The 21,400-nt window shown below is 48.2% G+C and overlaps 1 protein-coding gene across 2 annotated transcripts; it reads left to right on the forward strand.

Annotated features, from left to right (window-relative positions):
• The first annotated feature begins 6,898 nt into the window (after nucleotides 1–6,898).
• CDK10 (cyclin dependent kinase 10) lies at nucleotides 6,899–21,275 on the forward strand. Of its 2 annotated transcripts, none has more exons than XM_001377589.4 (14): nucleotides 6,899–7,057; nucleotides 9,735–9,807; nucleotides 10,784–10,855; nucleotides 11,409–11,511; nucleotides 11,695–11,776; nucleotides 12,761–12,828; nucleotides 13,439–13,491; nucleotides 13,718–13,787; nucleotides 16,631–16,690; nucleotides 18,716–18,839; nucleotides 18,918–19,057; nucleotides 19,602–19,654; nucleotides 19,731–19,853; nucleotides 20,642–21,275. In XM_001377589.4, the coding sequence occupies exons 1-13, from the start codon at nucleotides 6,971–6,973 to the stop codon at nucleotides 19,847–19,849; spliced, it is 1,104 nt and encodes a 367-aa protein (XP_001377626.1). In that variant the 5' UTR covers nucleotides 6,899–6,970; the 3' UTR covers nucleotides 19,850–19,853; nucleotides 20,642–21,275. The 2 variants fall into 2 exon arrangements, with proteins under 2 accessions (XP_001377626.1, XP_007477391.1); XM_007477329.3 differs by lacking the exon at nucleotides 6,899–7,057 and adding an exon at nucleotides 7,155–7,369.
• Nucleotides 21,276–21,400: the final 125 nt, after the last annotated feature.

Here is a 21,400-nt window from a genome sequence, read left to right on the forward strand (position 1 = left end):
TTCCTCATTACTATGAGTTTCCAAACTGAATAGAAAAGCTTCTGCATGGGCAAATTCAGAAAAGGTTAAATGTTAGTGGATCTTTCCCTTCCTCCCTTCACAGTTACCACAAAAGGCCAACTTTGTTTTAGGGGGGAAACATTATTATGATAGGATGATAACCCTTCTGGAAAGATCGTGGTTCTTTATCCACTGGGCTACCTAGCTGCCCTTCAAAAAGCACTTATTATTAAGCATTTACTATGTGCCAGGAACCATGTTAAATGTGGAGAATACAAGCAAATACAAGCAAAAAAAAAACTGTGCTGAAAGGGCTATAAAAATGTGCATACTCTTTGATCCTATAAAACCACTACTGGGTCTGTAACCCAAAGAAATAATTTAAAAAGGGTGGGGGGGAGTGTACAAAATTACTTATAGCAGCTCTTTTTGTGGTGGCAAAGAATTGGAAATTGAGGGAATGTCCATATGGCATGGGACTGTAAAAATGGAGATTTGAACCCCAGACTTCAATCCCCAGAAGTCCTTTGGATTTCCCAGAATTCCCTATAATCTCACCTGAGTCTCCACCTGGGTGAGATCACAATTGGTATTTAACTGGCTGTCTGCCTCCCAAGGGGTCTCTTCCATTTTGCAATGATGTAGTAAGTTAAGCTGGGGGTTCTGAATTGGCTAATCAGTCATGGGCGTGTGGTGTATTTTCTTTATTCCTAGATTTTTCTAATAACCCTTAATAAGCCTCACAAAATATATTTCTATTACTAGAGACAAAATTTAATTTTTACAGGACCCCGGGTTTCCTTTTTTGTATACCCCAAAATCCACAAGTGGTTAAGCAGGAAAATTACTTTCCTTCCTTGCATTCTTGCAATGCGGAAGGAAATGTGACTATGGACCTCAAAGACTCATGATGAGAAAAGACCCCTGAGAGGAATCTGCTACTTGGATTCTCCCCTAGGTTTTGAGATGGACCCATAGATACACCTCCCAGCCAGGCTTTGATATCATCAGGTTGTATTTAAGATATCTGCTTGCCCCCTAAACTATGCCTGTCACCCCTTATGTCTTTGGGACACAAACATACCCCACTCCTGCCTAACCTCATTCCATTCCCTCATTCCTGGTCACAAAGTCCCTCTTGGCAAAAAGTACAAAAGACCCAGGATACATCTCCTCTAGCAGGCAGTACCCACTCTTGTGCCCGTCCTCCCAGCCAGTTCAACATGAATTCCAAATTAATACATTTCTCTTTTTATTTCTAAACTGAGTTCTAGAATCTTGCATTCTTACCTATCCTAAACTCAGGGGTTCACCTCAAGTCCCCCACAACACTTCAATTAGGGAATGGCTAAACAAATTATGGTACATGTTGATGATGGAATACTATTGTACTATAAGAAATGATGAACAGGATGATTTAAGAAAGAGCTGGAGGGGGGCCATCTGGGTAGCCCAGTAGATTGAGAGCCAGGAGGTCCTGGGTTCAAATCTGGCCTCAGACACTTCCTAGGGTTTATTATTTATTTATATTATCAATATTGATTCCAAGACAAAAGGTAAGGGTTTAAAAATAAAAAAATTAAAAGAAAAAAAGAAAAAGTTGGAAAGGCCTGCATGAACTGATGCAGAGTGAAATAAGCAAAACCAGAAGAAAATCATACATAGTAGCAGTAATACTGTATGATGATCAACTGTGAAAACTTGGCTACTCTCAGCAATGCAATGGTTTGGGACAATCCTGAAGGACTTAAGCCAGGGAATACTATCCACATCCAGAGGAAGAACTGTTGGAGTTGGATCAAAGCATATTATCTTTCACATCAATGTATTATGGTTTTATTTTGGGGTTTTGGTTTTGTATGAATGTACTTACAACAATGACCAATATGGAAGTGTGTTTCACATGATAATAAAAATAAAATAAAATTTGAAAAAAAATACAAATATGAGCAAAAAGAAAAATAGTTTCTTCCCTCAAGGAGCTTCTAGTCTAATAAGGGAAAGATAAAATATAAAAGGAAACTGAAAAGGAAGGTAAGAATGAAGTGGAAAGGAGAGTGCAAATACCTATCCACAAGTTGAAGGAGTAAACATAGTGGGCTTGGGCACTTTTCTTAAAATGTAGGGTTTGGGAGTGATCAATCATGGGAAAAGTCTACAGATATAAAGTATTCTTCCAGGCTAAAAAGGCTGCTGGGTGAAGATAGAGTCCCAGACAACCTAAATCCAACCCAATTCTCCAACATCATTTGACATTTGCCCCACTCTGGAAAGGTATGATCCAGTCAAAGTAGACTCCTCACCTTGAGAAGTCATATATTGTATGGGACATTCAATTTCCCTTCACTCCCTCCTCCTTCTCTTAGCTATCTCTCCATGTCTGACATGGCAGTTGGGTGATACCATCGGGTGTAGAATGCTGGGACTGGAGTCTGGAAGGCTCATCTTTAGGAGTTCAAATCTGGCCCAGGTGTGAACCTGGGCAAGTCACACAACCCTGTTTACCTCAGTTACCTCATTTGTCAAATGAACAGTAGAAGGAAATTGCAAAACACTTTAGTATCTCTGCCAAGAAAACCAGTGTTAGGGTGATATTGTTTCTGATGGCTCTCTGTTGATTAGAATTGCCTAAATTTCTAGATATTGATGAGAAACATCAGGATTAACCAGATAAAATAATAATGCCTGCCCTGGAAGTGACCCTACAGATGTTCCTACACAAGAATAGTTTAGACCAGCCCTGAGCAGTCCATGAGTCAAGTCAAACAAACCAAGACTGTTTCTGGTTATTTTGATTTAATTTATTCATTTATAAAACCCTTACTTTCTGTTTAGAATCAATACTATGTATTGGTCCCAAGGCAGAAAGATAGTAAAGGATAGGCAATGGGGGTTAAGTAACTTCTCTTGGGTCACACAGCTAGGAAGGAGGCCACATTTGGACCCAGAATTTCCTGTCTCCAGGCTTGGATCTTAATTCAATTGGGCCACCTAGTTGGCTCCTCTTATTATCTTGAGCTACACATCCTGGTCCTTATTCCAAACTGCTGATAACCAACTTCTGTTGCTGGGAAGAAGTTTCCATCCTTGTTGTCCAATCATGAGAACCATCTCCACCCTTCCAGCATAGTATAAAAATCTATACTTTACTCCTTCTCCCCAATCTTGGTTCTTTTCAAACCCTGGTGCATGTGTCTTGTTCTCTCTCTCAGAGGAATAAACGATTTTGCTGAGAATGCTGTTGCTCTCCAATTTTTAGAGTCAAAACCCCCAAATCACAAGGAATCAAACACAGCTGAACATCAACAACATGCCTGACATGCCTTCCTTACCTCTAATACATATAGGGTCCCCTGTCTCTTCCTTTAAGACCAAATTCCAGTATCACCTTCTGCCTGAACACTTTCCCCACTCCCAATGGCTAGTTATATCCCAATCCCAGTCTCAGGGCAATTTAGTTATTTAATCATAAAACCTTATGTGAATACTTTGCATTTATTGTATTTACTAATTTTTTTTATTTGTACTGTGTTCATGTAGTTATATATTTATTTATATATGTACTTTTTCTCTCCCATTGCTCATTGTGGGTAGGTTCCATTCTTTGGACTTATATTCCTAATGCATGGTACATAGAAGGTGCTTAATAAAGATTGATTGATTGTTGCCCCAGCACTTGGTACATGTTGTATAGTCATTAACCAGTTGTGTAAAGTGTATACATTTTAAAAATTAATATTAATACTCCAATTATTATATTTATTAATATTTAACTTGAAGTTGTTGGGGAAAAAGACCCTCACCTCCTTATTCTTGATTGGATTTTAGTGATAGTCATAGGTTTAAGATAATCAGCATTGTGATTCTGAAGTGATTAATACAAATTCCATTTTAATCTTAGTACCATCAGTAGAATTCATGATTTTTACAAGGATTTCTAACTAAAGCATAAAAACTGCTTCTAAAGGAATGTCTAACCTCTCCCTAAGTTTGTATTTCCCTTTATCATAAGATGCTGATTATCTAAATCTCATGTCCCAATATGGCACAAACATGATGCACCCTTTCCTGTTTGGAAATAGTCATCTCTCCCTCCAGATCCAATGAGAGAGAGGGAATGGTCATTTGGCTTGACTAACTCATTAGTCTAAAGACTAATATGGGCTTTCCAAAATGAACTAACCAATCACCTTTGTAATTGGGTAACTGTTTCTAAATAAGGTCTATATGATGTTATGTCTTGTGATCTTGTACAGAAGTATTCATTTTGTTATATAAACCAGGTCTCAGCCTCTGGGCATTGTCTCTCGCTGGGGTCTGACAATGTAATATATGCAGGAGAATGCTTTTATTGGAAGACTTGGCCCTCTTCCAATAAAATCTAACTTTCTACTTTGACTTGGAGAAATTTGGCTTTTGGACTTTATTTACCTAAATTGTCTATATGGAATCTGTGGAGTTTTATTTCATAACAAAGCAAAGGGAAAGTAAAAGGCTAGAGAAACCAAGAGAGCTCACCAGCTTTCCACATGGAAAAGAAAGAGAGGGAGGAGTTGCCCACAGCTTAAAACCCATAACCTAAAAGACTCACATAAACAGAAAGGGAAAAGGGAATTTTGGGACTGAGAAAGAATGCTGGGAGATGAAGTCCAAAGGATAGAAAATTACCACTTATACAAGTGGAAATCTAAGAGGTGCTTGAAATAACAAGATGTACCCTTTTTTAGCCACAATTCAAAATAAGAGACCAGGGAAACCCATCTTTAAAATGGATTATATTTTATTGAGAGAAAAAGAGAAAATGTGGAGCACTGGCTCACATCATGGACCTGAGACAGTGTTTCCCAGATTTAGAGAGAGGTATGTATCCATGCCTCAAGTTATTGACCTCAGACAAAATGACCCCCTTATTTAAAGAAAAACTCAACTTATAGGAAAATACAATATTTATTTTACACATTCAAGTCTTCCTTCAAATTAGCATTTTTAAGAAAATCATCAAGGGTTGGAGACAGAGGTTTTAAACCAGAAATAAAGGACAGTAATGTCAAATTGATTATTTTTACAGTGGATGCAAAGAGAGGAGGTGTTCAGGGCTGGATTACCTGGGAGAGGCTGATGTTTTAAAATGGATACAAGAGGATGATTCCAGCCTTGGGGTTTGACCACCTGGAAGAGGCCTCTGATTCAATAGGAAAAACTTCCAAGACAAAAGGCTACAGAAGGGTTTACTGTTCAGTCTAAGACAAGGTCAGACTGGGACCTACCTCCCTTAAGGCAGATTCCCAGAGGACAGAGACAGATTCTGTCTTATATTAAAGTACAAACTCAAAAAAAAATGTTTTTTCCTATGGTACACTGGACACTGGGTGTATAAGGGGATTAGGAAATTTTTGTATTGAGGAGGGTGGGGCAATCTTTCAGGGATAGGAAAAACCAACTTTACTAACCTCTACTGGGGTCCTGGGGGGGGGGTAATGATCTTATAGATATTAATAACTATTACCCTTATGTTAAAGTTGCAAACCAAAATGTTACTCTGAGAATTAGACATTCATTCCACCTCACACATTGGCCATGTCATTCTCTTTTGGGGGTTTGTTTGTTTTGTTAATTTGGAAAACATTATTTAATTAATTAATTTAGAAGATTTTTTCCGTGGTTACAAGATTCATGTTCTTTCCCTCCCCTCCCCTCAACTCCCTCTGGTAGCCAACACACAATTCCACTGTGGGGTTTTCTTGATGGAGATACTGGAGTGGTTTGCCATTTCCTTCTCCAGCTCATTTTACAGATGAGGAAACTGAGGCAAAGAGGGGTTACTAGTGGCTTGCCCAGCTAGGGGCAGCTAGGTTGCTCAGTGGATAGAGCACCTGGCCTGGGGTCAGGAAGACTGGTCAAATGCAACCTCAGGCAATTCCTAGTGAGGGAGATCAAAATTGAAAGTTGCCCTGAGAAATTCAGCCAGGAAAAATGCCAAGGCCCCACAGACAGATAAGGTTCGGGCTTGTGCTGGGGCCTGTCCAAGGTCCCTGATAAACTTCAGCACCAAGACCCCAGGTGCAAAAAGCAACTTTCCAACAAAGGTTATTCATGAAAAAGTATTTAAACCCAGCCTGTCAGAAGCAACTTGGAACTCTGACGACAGAGGTTCCCACTGATGCGTGTATCAGTCTTTTTTTTCAATAAAGGGCCTGTTCCGTGTCTGATTACATTGTCCGTGGTCTTCCATGGTGGTGGGTGAATTCCCGGGCCTTAACATTAGCTGTGTGACCCTGGGCAAATCACTTAACCCTAGTTGTCTCAGTTTCCTCGTCTGTAAAATGAGCTGGAGAAGGAAATGACAGGCCACTCTACTATTTTTGTTAAGAAAACCCTAAATGGAATCTCAGAGATTGGAACAGCACTGGACACTGGACACAAGCCTATATAAAAAAGGAGCTTAATAAATATGAATTGATAGTGTTCCCTGCATTTGGCTCATAGTGGGTACTTAAGTGTTTCTTTTTGGCCTCGGGCACCTCCAAGCTGTGTGACCACGGATGAGTCACTTATGCCCATTTCCTAGTACTTTCTGCTCTTCTGCCTTGGAGTCACTCAAGGAACTACATTGGAACCAATCAATACATTGTATTGATCCAAAGACAGAAGGTAAGGGTTTAAAAAATAACAAGAATAAATAAATGTTTATTGACTGATGCTTGTATTTCCAGCGCCTCGCCCAGTGATTAAGTAGGTCTATAATAATTATTTGTTGATTGATTGAAGGATAAAGTTTCACTACTTGCACTCTAGAAGACATATCTTTAACATCTTACAGGTGTAAGTTCTAAATGGTAACTGTTGCTAAAGGAAGGCGTGGCCCTCTAAGGAAGTTCATTCTGCGCCTGCGCGGTCATTTCTCCTCCCCACCCCACCCCCATCCCCGACCCCTGCGCATGCTTGGAGGGCGGAAGACGCGGAATACAATATGGGGGACCCTGAACCGGAATCGGAGCAGATTCGCCTGAAATGCATACGACGCGAAGGTTTCTTCACGGTGCCGCCAGAGGATAGGGTGAGTGTGTGCGGGTTACCTTGCAGGCCAGAACTGCTTCTCTCGTACGGCTGCTCTCTTGGGTGTTGGCCTATGCTTCCTGGGCAGAACTACAACTCCCAAGGTTCCTTTTAGCAGTACAGGGGAGTGAGAGGGACTCCCACCGGTTTCCCCCGGAAGCTGTGCTCAGTTGGTGGTGGAGTCCTCGTAGGATCTGCCCTCTTCCTAGAAACACCCGCTTTAGTTCTGGAAGTAAATTATAGATAAAAGATATCTTTGGCCCTTATTGGTCATGAAGGCCAATTTCCCACATTTTACGGACGGGGAAACAGAGTAGGTGCAGACAGAGGCTGGACTAGAACTCTCAGCTCTGGTTTTCTAATCTCTTTTCACTATGCATGTTGCTGTTTTCTAAAAAATATCTTACGGGACTTCACATGAGTAATTGATATATTGTTTGCTTTCTCAGTGGGTAGGAGAAGGGGAGAATTAAGAACTCAAATTTTTTTTAAAAGTTGAAGTATAATTACATATTATTACATATAACTTATAGACATTTAGCAGCTAATATTTGGTGTATATAATATCCATAAAATATATAATAAATGTAAATTATAGGGGCATCTGCCTGGCTTGGATCTTTCTAAGTTCGGGTCTGACCTCAAGACAGTATCTGTGTGACTTTGCACAAGTCACTTGATCCCCTTTGCCTCAGTTTTCTCAATGTCAAGTCAAATGAGCTGGAGAAGGAATGGCAAATCATTCCAGTATCTTTGCCAAGAAAACCCAAATAAGGTCACGAAGAGTTGAACATGACCGAACAACTATAAATTATATTTAATTTATGGGACACTTTGTTTTCAGATTTTTTCACAGATAACTACATTCAGGCCAGTGTGGGAGTTAGACCATGTGATCATGTGTGTCCTACCCTTCCGGTACTGTCCCTCTGCTTCCCAGTTGTTGTTGTTGTTCTTTGTTTCCTTTCGTTTTGTTTTTTTAAATAGGGCTGGAGAGGTTCCCCCTGGAACTGGGAATGTGATTTTTGGTATGTTTATGGACCAAGTAGCAGGAAAAAGAAATGAATTCAGTTCTGTTCAAGCATTTATTAAACACCCACTGTGAATGTAGCAGGATGCTACCAAAAATTAGAAGTTAAGCAATGAATTCATACCCTACCCTAGTGTATTTATGGTCTAGAAGTATCAGGATTTGGTGAGGATCCAGATCTATGCTTTCCTTATTGTGGGACAGTCCAAGTGAAGTAACACCTCCAACAAAAGAGATATACTACTCTTGTGCAACACAGAATTGGCCAGGACCTCAGAGCAAATATGTGTCCAAGGAAGACTTTGAACCCAGTTCTCCCTCTAAGACCAGAAGAGAGGTTTGAGCACTAAAAGAAAAGTTCTTCTTCATCTATTTAATGTATTATCTTGAATTATTATTTTTATATCATGTTTGCTCCTACTGTACCACACCCCCTTAATGGGGTTGGGGGACACAGGTGGCATAAAAATAACAGTGCAAAAGCACGCATTCAATAAATAAGTGATTTTCCTTTTAGCTTCTGACACCTAGTGTAAGCAGTGTTAAGTGAGGTTTAGGGTGTAACGCCCAGACAGACTGAAGTGAGCACTGAGATCATTGTCTGAATTAGACTTAAAGAAGGGATGAGGATTCAGCAGGGAAAATGGCATACCATATATTAGGACATTGCAAACAAAGACACAGTGATTGGACTGTGTGATAGATGTCCTAGGGAAAAAAGAGTTCCATTTGACTGGAATGTGGAGAATATGGAAAGAAGAGCATGACAAGAACATGAGATGAATATTAGAGGAAAGTTATTGGAACACCAGACTGTGAAGGGTCTGAATGCCATACTTAATGTATCCCCTTCTCTCTAGTTGTCATCCCTAAAGAGGGCAGAAAAGCTAGGTCAGGAGCTATGTATGTCTCAACAGAATCTATTCTTGAACCCAGGAGCCTCTTTTTCCCAGGCTCAGAAAGGCTGCTTTTTGACAATATTTGCCAAGGGAGAACTCTGGGAAATGTTTTGATTTTTAAGAGAAATGTCAGCCTGTAGATTCTTGTTCTAGCCAGGACAACTAAGTTGTCAGTTGTCATGTTCTTAATATGTAAAAGGAGATAGAGTTTGATCTGTATTTGTTTCTGATTTGTTGTGGATTCAGATGTGAATTGATCTAGATGATCACCAAATTTGAGATTCTATATTCAAATCCATGTTGTAATGTGCTGTGTTATTTTATGTTGTGATATGCCAGTTGTATGCAACTGGATAGCCTTCAAATTTCTTCAAAGCTCCTATCTAATAGCATCCTTGGATTCCTTTTTCTGTTTGTTAATTCGTTTATTTTAAACTCTTACCTTCTGTCTTAGAATCCATACTAGGCATGAGTTCCAAGGCAGAAGAGATGTAAGGACTAGGCAGCTGGGATCAAGTGACTTGCCCAGGGTCACCCATCGAGGAAGTGTCTGAGGTCAGATTTGAACTCAGGACTCTGTCTCCAGGCCTGGCACTCTATCCACGGAGCCACCAAGCTATCCTAGTAGCCTTACTTTCAACAAGATCATTATAAGAGGAAGCAAGTGAAATTTAAACTTCGAGTGTCTGCATTATCCATTGAGGATCATTGAGTTATTGGCTGTTCAGACTAGCCCTTTCTATTTTCAGCTGGGGCAATGCCGGAGTGTGAAGGAATTTGAAAAGCTGAATCGAATTGGGGAAGGCACCTATGGTATTGTATGTAAGTATGGGCTCTCTGTTGGCCTAGAGTTTGGAATGGAGATCCATAAATGGTCAGCAGTTCTCAGTCTGGATGGAAAGGACAAGTGTTAATGGGAATGGCTAAGCTAGCAAAGAGGACAGCCAGGAGACTGATGTGACAGGATAGAAAAGTATGTGTTGGGGAGTAAGGGCTTAGTCTTGAGGCTCACCCTTCCTCCTATCAGATCAGGCTCCAAATCTTGTCAACTCTTCCTCTCTGTCTCATAGCTGTCCCCTTCTGTCCACTCACACTACAACCCCCCTCATTCAGACCCTTATCACCTCTTGCTTGGACTTCTTATTACAGAAGTCTTCCTTCATCCAGCCTCTCTATTCAGCTGCCAAATTGATAATCTCTAAACCCCAGGTCCTTTCTCGAGAAGCTTCAGAGTTTTCCCTGTTGTCTCTAGGATTTAATTTCTCTGTGTGCCATTTAGAGGCCTTCATGACCTTTCTCCAGCCCATCTGTCCAAGCTGTTTAACACCATCTCCCTTCTAGCTTGCAGCATTCTGGCCAAACTGGTTTACTTTCTATTCCCTTCTAGGCCATTCTCTCTCCTATATCCTTGACTTTATACAGAGAATGTTCTCTTTTTCCATCTCTCCTTGGAAGTTCCCATTCATCTCAATTCAGGTGCCACTTCCTGTGAGAGGCCAAGTCGTTGGTGCCCTCTCTCTCCCTCATTACTTTGTATTTATTTTGTCTATATTGTATATTTATTTGTCTGGTTACTTGTCATCTCCCCTGATAGAATGTAAGTTCTCTGAAGGTAGGCACTGTTTCCTTCATGTCTTTGACTTCCCAGCACCTACCATATATTCGGCTCTTGGCTTGGCTCAAATCCCGATCCACTTCATTAGAAAAAAAAAAATTAATCCTGCTTTGTCCCTGTTAGAAGGGGTAAGAGGCCTCAGGGCTCTGGCTTTGCATTTCCACGGGCCTGTTGTCCTTTCAGATCGTGCCCGAGACACCCAGACGGATGAAATTGTGGCCTTGAAGAAGGTTCGGATGGACAAGGAGAAGGATGGTGAGGTGGGGAGAATGGTTTGCCAGAGGCTTAGTCAAGGACCTAAAGGGAGATGTATAGCTGAACAAAACTTCTGTACATCCATTTGGGAACCCGAGATTAATGTCTACATTGTCCTGAAAAATCCCCAGTGAGAGGGAGGCAGTGCAGGGGGAGCAAAGAGCCCTGGGCTGGGAGTCTGGACACCTGGGTTCTAATTCCAGCACTGCCCTTAATTAGCTCATGAAGGCAAGATAAATCACTGACTCTCATACAGGGCAATATAACCTGCCTCCCAACCTCACGCAGTGGTGAAATTCAAACTCCGTGCTCTGCAAACCCTCAACTCGGGGCCAGTCTTTGAGTATTAGTGTTTGGCTCAACTGTCAAATGCTCTTTGCCAAATCATGTTTTCCCTTGGTAGAGGATGAGGAGGGAGGGATTCCCCACTGTGACTAAGAAGGACTTGTGTGAGGCTTGTGTCATTGCCCAGCTAAGAACCGGGAGAGCCCCAGGAAGGGAGGTGTGTTGGTCTGAGTCCAGCAGTCTTGAGTGTATTGCTTTCTTGGGGCAGGGATCCCCATTAGTAGCCTCCGGGAAATCACACTGCTCCTTCGGCTTCGTCACCCCAACATTGTGGAGCTGAAGGAGGTCGTTGTGGGAAACCATCTGGAGAGGTAAGCACTCCCGGTCATTCTTAGTCCAGGGGCATAGAAGTCCCCAGCCCTGCTCTGAGGCTGAGATTTTCTCTTCCGTAGAGAAAGGGCCTGCCCTTCTCAGCCTTTTCTCTCAAGGGTTGGCCCTCTGGAAGGAGAGGAGGTGGCATCAGGCAGCCGCATCCCCTTTTGTTTCTCATCTAGCATCTTCCTGGTGATGGGTTACTGTGAGCAGGACCTTGCCAGCCTCCTGGAGAACATGCAGACGCCCTTCTCAGAGGCTCAGGTACGTGGGGGCTCCTGTCACCTTCATCTGCGGCATTGACCCTTCTACTACGGGCCATGCTAGTGACTTGTGAAGAACCAGGCCCCTTGGGGAAGCCCATTCCTCCCTGGAAAGTTCATTTGGTTCAGGGATTCAGCAAGCAATAAATGCCTACTGGTGCCAGACACTGGAGATACAGAGGGGAAAATATCACCTCCCCTGAGCTTAAATCATATGGAGGGAAAGCAGATGTGAATACAGAGAAGTAAATAGAAAAAAGTAGACAAGAGCAGCTAGGTAGCTTAATGGATAAAGCACCAGCTTGGAGTGAGGAAGACTCATCTTTATGAGTTCAAATCTGGCCTCAGTCACTTATTGACTAGGTGACTCTGGGCAACTCACTTAACTCTTTTTGCTTAAAAAATTTTAAAAAGAGAGTTGAGTGAGTGTGTGTTTGTGTTTGTGTGCACATGCAGTTTCTAGGGGAAATCAAGACAGGCTTCTTGTAGGAGGCAGCCCTTAACCAAAGCCTTGGAAGAGAGGGATTCTATAGGCATGTGACTTCTGTCCTTAGAGATTCAATAAGAATTTATTCAGTCATTCACATGTATTTCTCAAGTACCTCTTACTTTCAAGGTACCTTGTAGGGAGTTGAGACAAAGTTCAGAGACAAAGGAGAAATGGCCCCTGTCCTAAAAGATCTCACCTTCGTGAAGAGTGTTTACTGAATTGATGCCCCATTTTCCTTTTCTCTGCTGGCTTTTATTTCCTTCCCCCATTGTGGCACCTCCTTCCTTCTTTCCTCTGGTTCCTGGCCACCGATCCTTTGGATATCACATGTGGCTCTCTAGCTAGGCACCATGGGAGTGATTTGGGTAGCCCAGAGTCCAGCCTGGGCACGTGGCCATTCCCTCTCAAGCTGCCGAGACGAGCTACTGAACTGTAGGTCTCTGAGGTGGATGAGTCTGTTTTTCATTGGATCTTTCCCCATTCTCACCCTTATAGGTAAAGTGCATCATTTTGCAAGTCCTCAAAGGCCTTCAGTACCTTCACAAAAACTTCATCATTCACAGGTGAGGAGCAGGGGAAGGCTGAGAGGTCCATAGGAGGCAGCTTCTGGAAGACAAGGGTGTGGCAGACTTAGACTTAGGAAGAGTCCAGAGGACAAGCTCAGAGATGGACATTGGGGGCAAGCTTGGATGGGCAGCCTGGTCCTAAGACTCTTGTATCTCCCTGGACGGTTCAGATAACATCATCTTCCCAACTGGAAGAGTGTGGAAGATTGGAAGCCCAGGGTGGGTGCCCTCTGTCCTCCACCACTATGGTTGTCCAGATCCAGGCAAGGGGTCTTCATGTCGGTTGTGCACAGGCCATTTTGGTAGTCTGGTGAGCCCCGTGGAACCTCTGTCAGAATAATGCTTTTAAACGAATCGTGTATATAAGATTATAAAGGAAACCAAGAATGGTGAATTACAGTTCTCAGAATATTTTGAAGAACAGGTTCATGGACTGCAGGTTGAAGAACCTTTATCCAGGGAATGGGCCCCAAACCAGGAGTCAGGAGTGTCCGCCTTTTCAGCCCGGAGACCCGGGGCTTGGAAGGGACTTCTTCCCATCTTGAAATAGTCATTGAGGTTGGCTTCCCTGGAGGTGACTGACTGCTGTCTTTTCTTGCAATGACAGGGATTTAAAGGTTTCCAATTTGCTCATGACAGATAAGGGCTGTGTTAAGACAGGTGAGTGTCCGTATGTTTACCTGGAACTCTGGCATGTGGCTGTGTATATGGACACGTGTGCACACACTCTTGCAGGCTCTCGCTGTCCACATGTAAACCCATGAGCCTCTGCGACATTGTCATCCCCTGGAAGGGAACGGCTGCCATGCTGATTCTTTGTTTCTTGTGCAACAAGCAGGGCCTTGTAGCCTATTAATATGGACATTTCTCTACCCTTCTGTGGCAGCCGACTTTGGCCTGGCTCGAGCTTATGGTGTCCCTGTGAAGCCAATGACCCCCAAAGTGGTCACCCTCTGGTGAGTCACCCTTGAAAATACTTAACACACCTGATTCTGGGTGAGGGGGATTACAGGGAGAAGGGGGAAGGGAGCATTTATAGGGCACCTACTGCACTTTACAAATATTATCTCACCTGATCCTCGCAACACCCTATGAGGTAAGTGCTCTTAAGAGCCTTATTTTACAGTTGAGGAAACTGAGGCAAACAGATTGAGTGACTTGCCCAGAGTCACACGGTGTTGGAGGGAAAGACTGCTTTCTGGGCTTGTCTGCCGTCACCAGGGCCATTTGCAAAGACAAAGCACATCATAAAACAGAGGAGGCTAGCTCGTCTTCACGATTATCTTTTGTGAATCCCAATGGAGATCAGCGAATGGTCTGTGCTGTAGGATGAGCCAGCTCAAAGCCTGTGGATACTTACGCTGGAAAGCGGAGCTTTGGCAAGGGAAAAAGTGTGCAAACAGACCCAAGGTTTGGAGTTGTAGCCCACGAATTCAAGGTCATTGCTTTGGTCGTGCATGAAGATGGCCACAACAAGTAGCTCATGAGGCCAAGATCGGGGCCCTCTGCTCCACCGCTGTGGATTGCACCCTCCTGGGCTCTTGGAAGGGCAGTGAGGCGAGCTCTTTGTATGGGAGGAGCACCATCTGGCTCTACGCGAAGGCAGGGTGGGAGGCTGATGAGAATAATCAGAAGATGAGAGGCCTCTAAGAAGAACCTTCCGAGGAAGAATGTTCTTCCAGAAGCCCCGCTCATTCTTCTTCCTTCTGGGAGCAGCCTGGGCCTTGCTCACAGGGCCAGAGAGAGCAGAGACAGAGCTTTCTGGTGGATAGGGAAAGAGAAGCCCCTCCGTTAGCCAACCAATCAACATTCATTAGCTCTGGGGAAAGAGTCAAGACAAGCCCTGCCCTCGAGGAGCTCACAGTCTAATGGGAGAAGTAGCACATGGACACAAAGCAAGCTACAGCCAAGATAAATAGGAAGTCATTACCGGAGTGAACGCTCTAGATTCGAGAGGGATTAGGGGTGGCTTCCTCGGGAAGGTGGGATTGTAGTTGGGGCTTAAAGGAAGCTGACGAGCAGTCGGCACAGATGAAATGGAGAGCATTCCAGGCCAGAGGAAATGTCCGAAGTTGAGGAATGTTCATGGAACAGCCAGGAGGCCGGTGCCCCTGGGTGGAAGAGCCCCTGATGGGGGCGAGGTAGAAGAAGCCTGGAAAGGGAGGAGGCGGCCAGGTTATAAAGGGCCTCCGAGGCCAAACGGAGCATTTTGTATTTGATCCTGGAAGCGATAGAAAGCTGCTGGAGTTTGTTGGAGAGGGAGTGGCGAGGGATCAGGCCTTGCTTTAGGAAAATCACTTTTAGGGGCTGAATTGGAGAAGGGAGAAACTTGAGGCAGGCTTGCAGTAATCAGGGTGCGACAGGATAAGGGCTTGTAGAAGAGAGTGTATGTGGGAGACGTGTAGACAACAGGCCTTGCCAAGAGACTGGATGTGGAAGGCGAGGCGGGCGGAGTCCAGACCATGCCTCGTTCTGAATCTGAGGCACTCGGGGGTGGCGATAGAGAAGGTCGGGCTGGGAGAGCTTAGGGGGAAGTGATGGGTTCGGCTTTAGACGTGTCGAGTGGAAGGCGTCTCCTGGACACCCCGTGGGGCAGGAGAGGCGGCTCTGAGAGTCAGCCCAGGAACGGTCAGAGAAGGAAGGAGGCCCAGGACAGAGGCCTCGGGGACACCTTTGGTGAGAGAGAGGAGCAAGCAGGGGGATCGGCGGCGGCAAGGCCTGCAGAGCGCTTGAGAAGGGGAGCACTGAGAGAAGCCGCTGGGCTTAAGGAGTCCTTGGTGACTTCGGAGAGAGCAGGAGCCAGATGGTAGGGGGGAGAAGGGTCGGTGTAGACAGCCTCATCGAGGCTGGAAGGGGCAGAAGAGACAGGAAAGACTTCAGGCTGGAGGCATTCGGGCATGTTGGTGGCAGATGGGAGTGAGCCGGGAGAGTGGGCGATTGTGACAGCAGAGGGGCAGCCTGGTGGAGCAGCTGGGAGGGAACGAGTGCAAGGGTTGGCCTCGGGGAGAGCCACTATTCGTGAGGTAGACGTGATGGAGGAGGCAGTGGCAGGAGGCACCCGAGTGAGGGGAGACAAGAGAAGGAAGAGGGAGCTCTGGCGAATGGCCTCAGTCTCTTCTAGAAGATACGAGGCAAGGAAGGTGGGCAGGAATGAGCTGGGGAGGGAGTGGAGAGAGTGCAGAAGGGGGGAGAGGATTGCCTAGGAGAAGTGAGGCTCCAGCTGAGGCTGTGCAACATAGTCATAGTGGAGCCCGTCAGAACAGGCATGTGATTTTCTCCACCTTCATTCAGCAGCACCTGTGTAGAGCAAAGGAGATGAAGGAGGGGGGGATCCAAGGGCCAGGCCGGGCCTAAAAGCTGATGTGAGAACGGGGATCGAGCTGCAAGAAAGCAAGAGAGTGGCTCAGTGGATAGAACCAGGCCTGGAAGTGGGAGCTCCTGAGGGGTAAGGGCTAGGCAATGAGGGCGAGTGACTTGCCCAGGGTCACACAGCTAGGAAGTGTCTGAGGCCAGATCTGAACCCAGCACCTCCCATCTCTGGGCCTGACTCTCCATCCACTGAGCCCCCCAGCTGCCCCGGAATTTCAGAATTCTTGAACATTTGTGAGATGGTAAGATCAAGGCTGTGACCAGCTTGTACGAGGCTGAGCCACTGGGTGGTTAGGGTGTAGGAAGGATTGGTCTGTCCACGAGGGCAGGAGTCCTGGAGGAGAGAAGAATTGTAAACTGGTGAGCAGGTGGCCTGTGACCTCCAGGGAAGAACTGACCCGAGTGGGGCTCATTTTCCTTCACCGTGCAGGTACCGGGCCCCTGAACTCCTGCTGGGGACAGCCACGCAGACGACTAGCATTGACATGTGGTAAGCCGAGTGCTTGGGGTGGGGAGTGTTTGCAAGGCCTGGCTGGAGCTCGGGGTGCAGGAAGGAGCTGCCACGGATCCAAGGAGTCATTCGAGCTCTCCTGTTCATGCTCTCTTGGGATAGTGGTCGTTCCTGGCCTCGCCACCGTGGGGGAGATACGGCTCTAGTATGGAAGCATGGGTAGAAGATGGGATGCTGTCTCATCCCTGGGGGTGGGGGAAGGGAATTCATGGAAGAGCTTTCTAGAAAACTGGCCCTCAGGGCCCAGACCTTTGCACAGGCAGTCAGCCCCCCTGCCAAAAGATTCTCCTGCCTCACCCCAGGCTCTTGGAATTCCTAGCTTTCTTGAAGGCTCAGCTCAAATGCTGCCTCCTACAAGAAGCCTGTCCTTAGAGACAGGAGGTCCTGGGTTCAAATGTGGCCTCAGACACTTCCCAGCTGGGTGACCCTGGGCAAGTCACTTGACCCCCATGGCCTAGCCCTGACCACTCTTCTGCCTTGGAGCCACAGTATTGACTCTAAGATGGAACATGAGGGTTTAAAAAAAAAAAGCCTGTCCCGATTCTTTCAGTCAGCGTTCCCACCTCCAGAATTACTTTGTATCATCTACAGGGTGTCCCCAAAAGTCCTATTGCAGTCTTACGCTTTACTTTAGAGAGGGGGGGGAGGGAGAGAGTTAGTTTATTTCTCTGTGTGTGTGGTTGGAGTTCTGAAAGCGTTAGGAAGGAAAATGGGCCTTCCTGGGTCACTGGAAGGCTTCTGAAGAGCTTTTATTTAGGGTGAGGAAAACTTGGGCTTGGGATGCAAAGAGAAACTTCTCAACCCTTAGTCGCCCCAAAGGGGAAGGGGCTCCCCCACCTCTGGTGGTTGCAGCAGGCTTTCCCTCAGGAAATCTTGAGAAAGGCCCGCTTGTCCCTGCCCTCGTGGAGCTTACAGTCTCATGGGGGACACAACATGGAAGCAAACGTAGAACTGGGAGATGCAGACTGGATCGATTGGGGCGGTCAGGGAGGACGTGGAGAAGGCGAGGTTTTAGCGGGGGCCTGAAGGAAGCCTGGAGACAGAGAGGAGGGGGACCAGCGAGGAAGCCGAGGCCGCTGAGTCCCGGCGTCGGGGAGGGTTGTGGAAGGTGGGCTGCCACGGGTAGTGACGGGCTTTCAATGCCTTTGATCCTGGAGGGGACCAGAGTTTAGTGAATAGAGGCGTGATGGGGCCAGACTCGGCAGGCGGGAGGAAGACGAGCGTCCTCCCCTTTGGGGAGAGACTTCATTGAGGGAGACCAGCCAGAAGGCCCCTGAGGGCAGGTGATGAGGGGCAGTGCCAGGGTTAGGCCTGGGGGGGGGGGGAGACTGAAGAGCCAAGGAGGACCGCCAGGGTCTGCGCCTGGGTGGCTGCCCTCAGCCATAATAGGGAAGGCAGAAAAAAGGTGAGGCTTTGTGGGGAAAGAGCGAGTTCCATTTGGGCCATCCACGAGAAGAGGTTCAGGAGGCCGCTGGGGAGGGGAGGGGGCATTTGAAAGGACTCGTAGATCCCAGAGATGGTCTTGGAATCCGTGGGAGTCTGTGAGATCATTAAGCAGAATAGGGGAGCGGCCAGACCCGGACAGAGACCGAGCAAAGGAGACCATGGAAGAAGAGGGCTGGGGAGAGAGAGTGAGGATGGAGACAAGGGGTAGAGCTGGCCCTTCGAGTCTGGTAAGCTGGCCGAGGGCAGTTTCCGTCGAGTGATGGTGTTGGAAGCCAGACTTGGCAGAGGGGGACAGGGACGGAAGGGGTGCTCCCAAGGAGCTCGGCCACAGCGGGAGGGCCAGGCAGCAGGGGTGGTGGAATGAAGATTGGGGTGGGCTTGCAAGGCCAGAGGAGGGACAGTCACCACACTCGCAGAGCTGGCGGACGCCAGTTGGGCGGCTCATGGACCCCTGGCTGCCCACCCCTGCCTGAGAGGGTATGAGGTGACACCGGCCGTTTGCGTGTTTAGTTCCTCGGGCACATCGAGGCCCCCTCTCACTGGCCGCTCTTCCTCTAGGGCCGTGGGCTGTATCCTGGCTGAGTTGTTGGCTCATAAGCCCCTCCTCCCGGGCAGTTCTGAGATCCACCAGATTGACCTGATCGTGCAGCTGCTCGGGACCCCCAATGAGAACATCTGGCCGGTGAGTGGCGGCTGGCTGGGCTCTGGCGTGGCCTCAGGCCCTTTCTTACTCCCTTGGCTTGGCTCTTCCTCCCCTCAGGGCTTCTCCAAGCTGCCTCTGGTCAGCCAGTATAGCCTGAGGAAGCAGCCCTACAACAACCTCAAACACAAGTTCCCCTGGCTCTCTGAGGCCGGCCTGCGCCTGCTCAACTTCCTCTTTATGTATGACCCAAAGAAGAGGTACTTGGGCTCTGATGGGGGGGGGTCAGCTGGCCCCGGGGGAAAGCAGAAGGAACCGGGGCTGCCCTCCTCTCCCAGTCCACGCCTTTGGATGGGTGTTTCTGTATCTGCCTCTTAAGATGCCCCCACGAGAGCCCGGCCAGCTCGCCAGCGCAGAGGGCAGACGCGGGCACAAAAGCCATCCGGGCTGCGCCTTGGCCTCACTTGTTCTGAAGGGCTTTACAGCTGTTCATTGCCGGAACACGGAGGCTGGCTGGCGATCGGCCTCGGTCCCTGCCCAACGTCTCCCCAGATCTTCTGCCTGCCCTTCGAGCCCGAGGAGCCCCGTTTTCTTTTCGTTAGCAGCATCCTGCCTTACTCCTGTCTTTCTGTCGTGGGGTCTTTGGGTGGGGGGTGGAGCACGGCCTGGAAGGAGAGGCAGGGGTTAGTGGGAGAACCATTGAGCTGGCCGCTTTGGGCCGCTGGGTGTGCCCGGCACGGCTCCCTGCACAGAGTGGGCACAGCGCTGGAGCGGCCCTGTGACAAGCTGGTGGATTCTCTCTAGGGCCACGGCTGGCGATTGCTTGGAAAGCTCCTACTTCAAAGAGAAGCCCTTGCGTAAGTGTTCTGGCCAGGGCGGGGCGGGGAGATGCGGTCCGGGGACAGCAGTGACCCGGCCCACCTTTCCCCGCAGCTTGTGAGCCTGAGCTCATGCCCACCTTCCCTCATCACCGGAACAAGAGGGCTGCCACAAGCACCACCGCCAACCCGGGGGCTGAGGGCCAGAGCCAGAGCAAGCGCAGCAAGCCCTGAGGCGGTGAGAGGCCCGTCTTCCTTCCCTTCCCTTCCCTCTTAGCCCATTAGGTTAAAAAGGAAGAGTAAGGGGAGCCTGGCTGGGGGCCCCCCGGCCACTCCTCGGGGTGGGCGGTGGGGATGAATCGAGTTGCTACACGCCAGCTTCATTCTGCCCACCTCCTTCCAAAGCCAGAGGCCGGGACAGAAGCCGCTTCCGGCTTTAAAACTGCCCTCCCCTGATCCTCCTTCCTCGGGGCCTGTGGGTCTCCCCACACACAGGGGACCAGACGTGGGCACCTCCTCTTGGGAGAGGCCACAGGGTCAAGCTCTCCCGCAGCCCGGCGATCCTCCCTCCTGTCCGGCAGGGCCGCCCTCATTCTTTAGTTCCGTCTCCCCTGAAGCCCGGCCCGGCCGCTTTGTAAAGGTTCGGCATTCTGAATCGGGCTCCTCAAAGGTCATGCTGGTAGAGCGCAGGCCATGGCACGTCCCCAAAGGGCCAGAAACTGGCCCGGCCTGTGGTCTGAGGGCCAGCCAGCTCAGCATGGTGTGGTGTGGCCAGCTGGAGGCTGTATCTGGAGGAAGTCGGCTCTGGGAAGCAAATGCTGCTTTCTGCCATGGCCAAGGGTTCGAGCAGCCTCCTCGGGCGTGCAGCAGGGGCGGCCTCGGCCATCGCCCTCGTTTCCAGCGCTCCGTGGTGGCGCGAGGACATTCCGCTCCCTTTCCCGGGGCGATCACCCCTCTCCTGTTAGGGCACGGGATTCCCTGGGGCCTCCTTAGCTTCTCACTCAGTAAGAGGCCTGCATTTTCCAGGCACATCATCGAGGCTGAGGCGTGGAGTTTGGTGAAGATTCCTTGTAAGTAGTCTGGCGAGAGGCGGCCGGACACGGGCCGCAGCCCGCCCAGAACAGAAGCTCCCAGGACTCGCCCGAGGACGTCTCGGCAGACACTCCGGACCTCTCTGGCCTGCCAGTGCTCCACTGTGGAGGAATGAGGCTGGCACAGGGAGAGAATTTGGTTTTCTCCCCCTGGAAGACGGACACGAGGCTTGGGGAGGGAGGGAAGGAGCCGGCGGTTTGCAGAGCTCTCGGTTCCAGTCACGGGCTGCGTCTTACCTGCTTCCTTCTTCCCAGGCCATGAGGTCTAGCAGGGTGCTGAGCGGGGCAGGAAAACCTCCCCGCAGGGTTCGGCTGCCCGACGGCTCAGAGCGAAGCCCCAGGGACACCGAGCTCGCTCCAGGGAGGGCCGGGACCTCGGGTCTTGCCGTTGAATGAAGAGTTTACCAGAACGGGGATCCGCTGTCTCGAGGACCCAGTGCAGAGGAATCTGGGGCCTGATGGCCCCGAGGAGCCGAATCACGCTCCCTGCAGGAGGGAGGAGGCCACACGGGGTTGGTTCAGACGCACGTTGTGAAAGATGTTTTCAATGAATCTTTGATGGACACTCATGGCTTGTGGCTTTGTGAAAATAGCCGAGGAAAGGGAAGCGTAAGGGGTGGGCCGGGGACAGAAGGGGGGAAACGGCCCTGTTCAGCTTTGAGGGCAGTCTGAACGGGGGTGTCGGGGAAGAGGA

This window comes from Monodelphis domestica, chromosome 1 (assembly GCF_027887165.1).
Source record: "Monodelphis domestica isolate mMonDom1 chromosome 1, mMonDom1.pri, whole genome shotgun sequence".
Lineage (NCBI taxonomy): Eukaryota > Metazoa > Chordata > Mammalia > Didelphimorphia > Didelphidae > Monodelphis > Monodelphis domestica.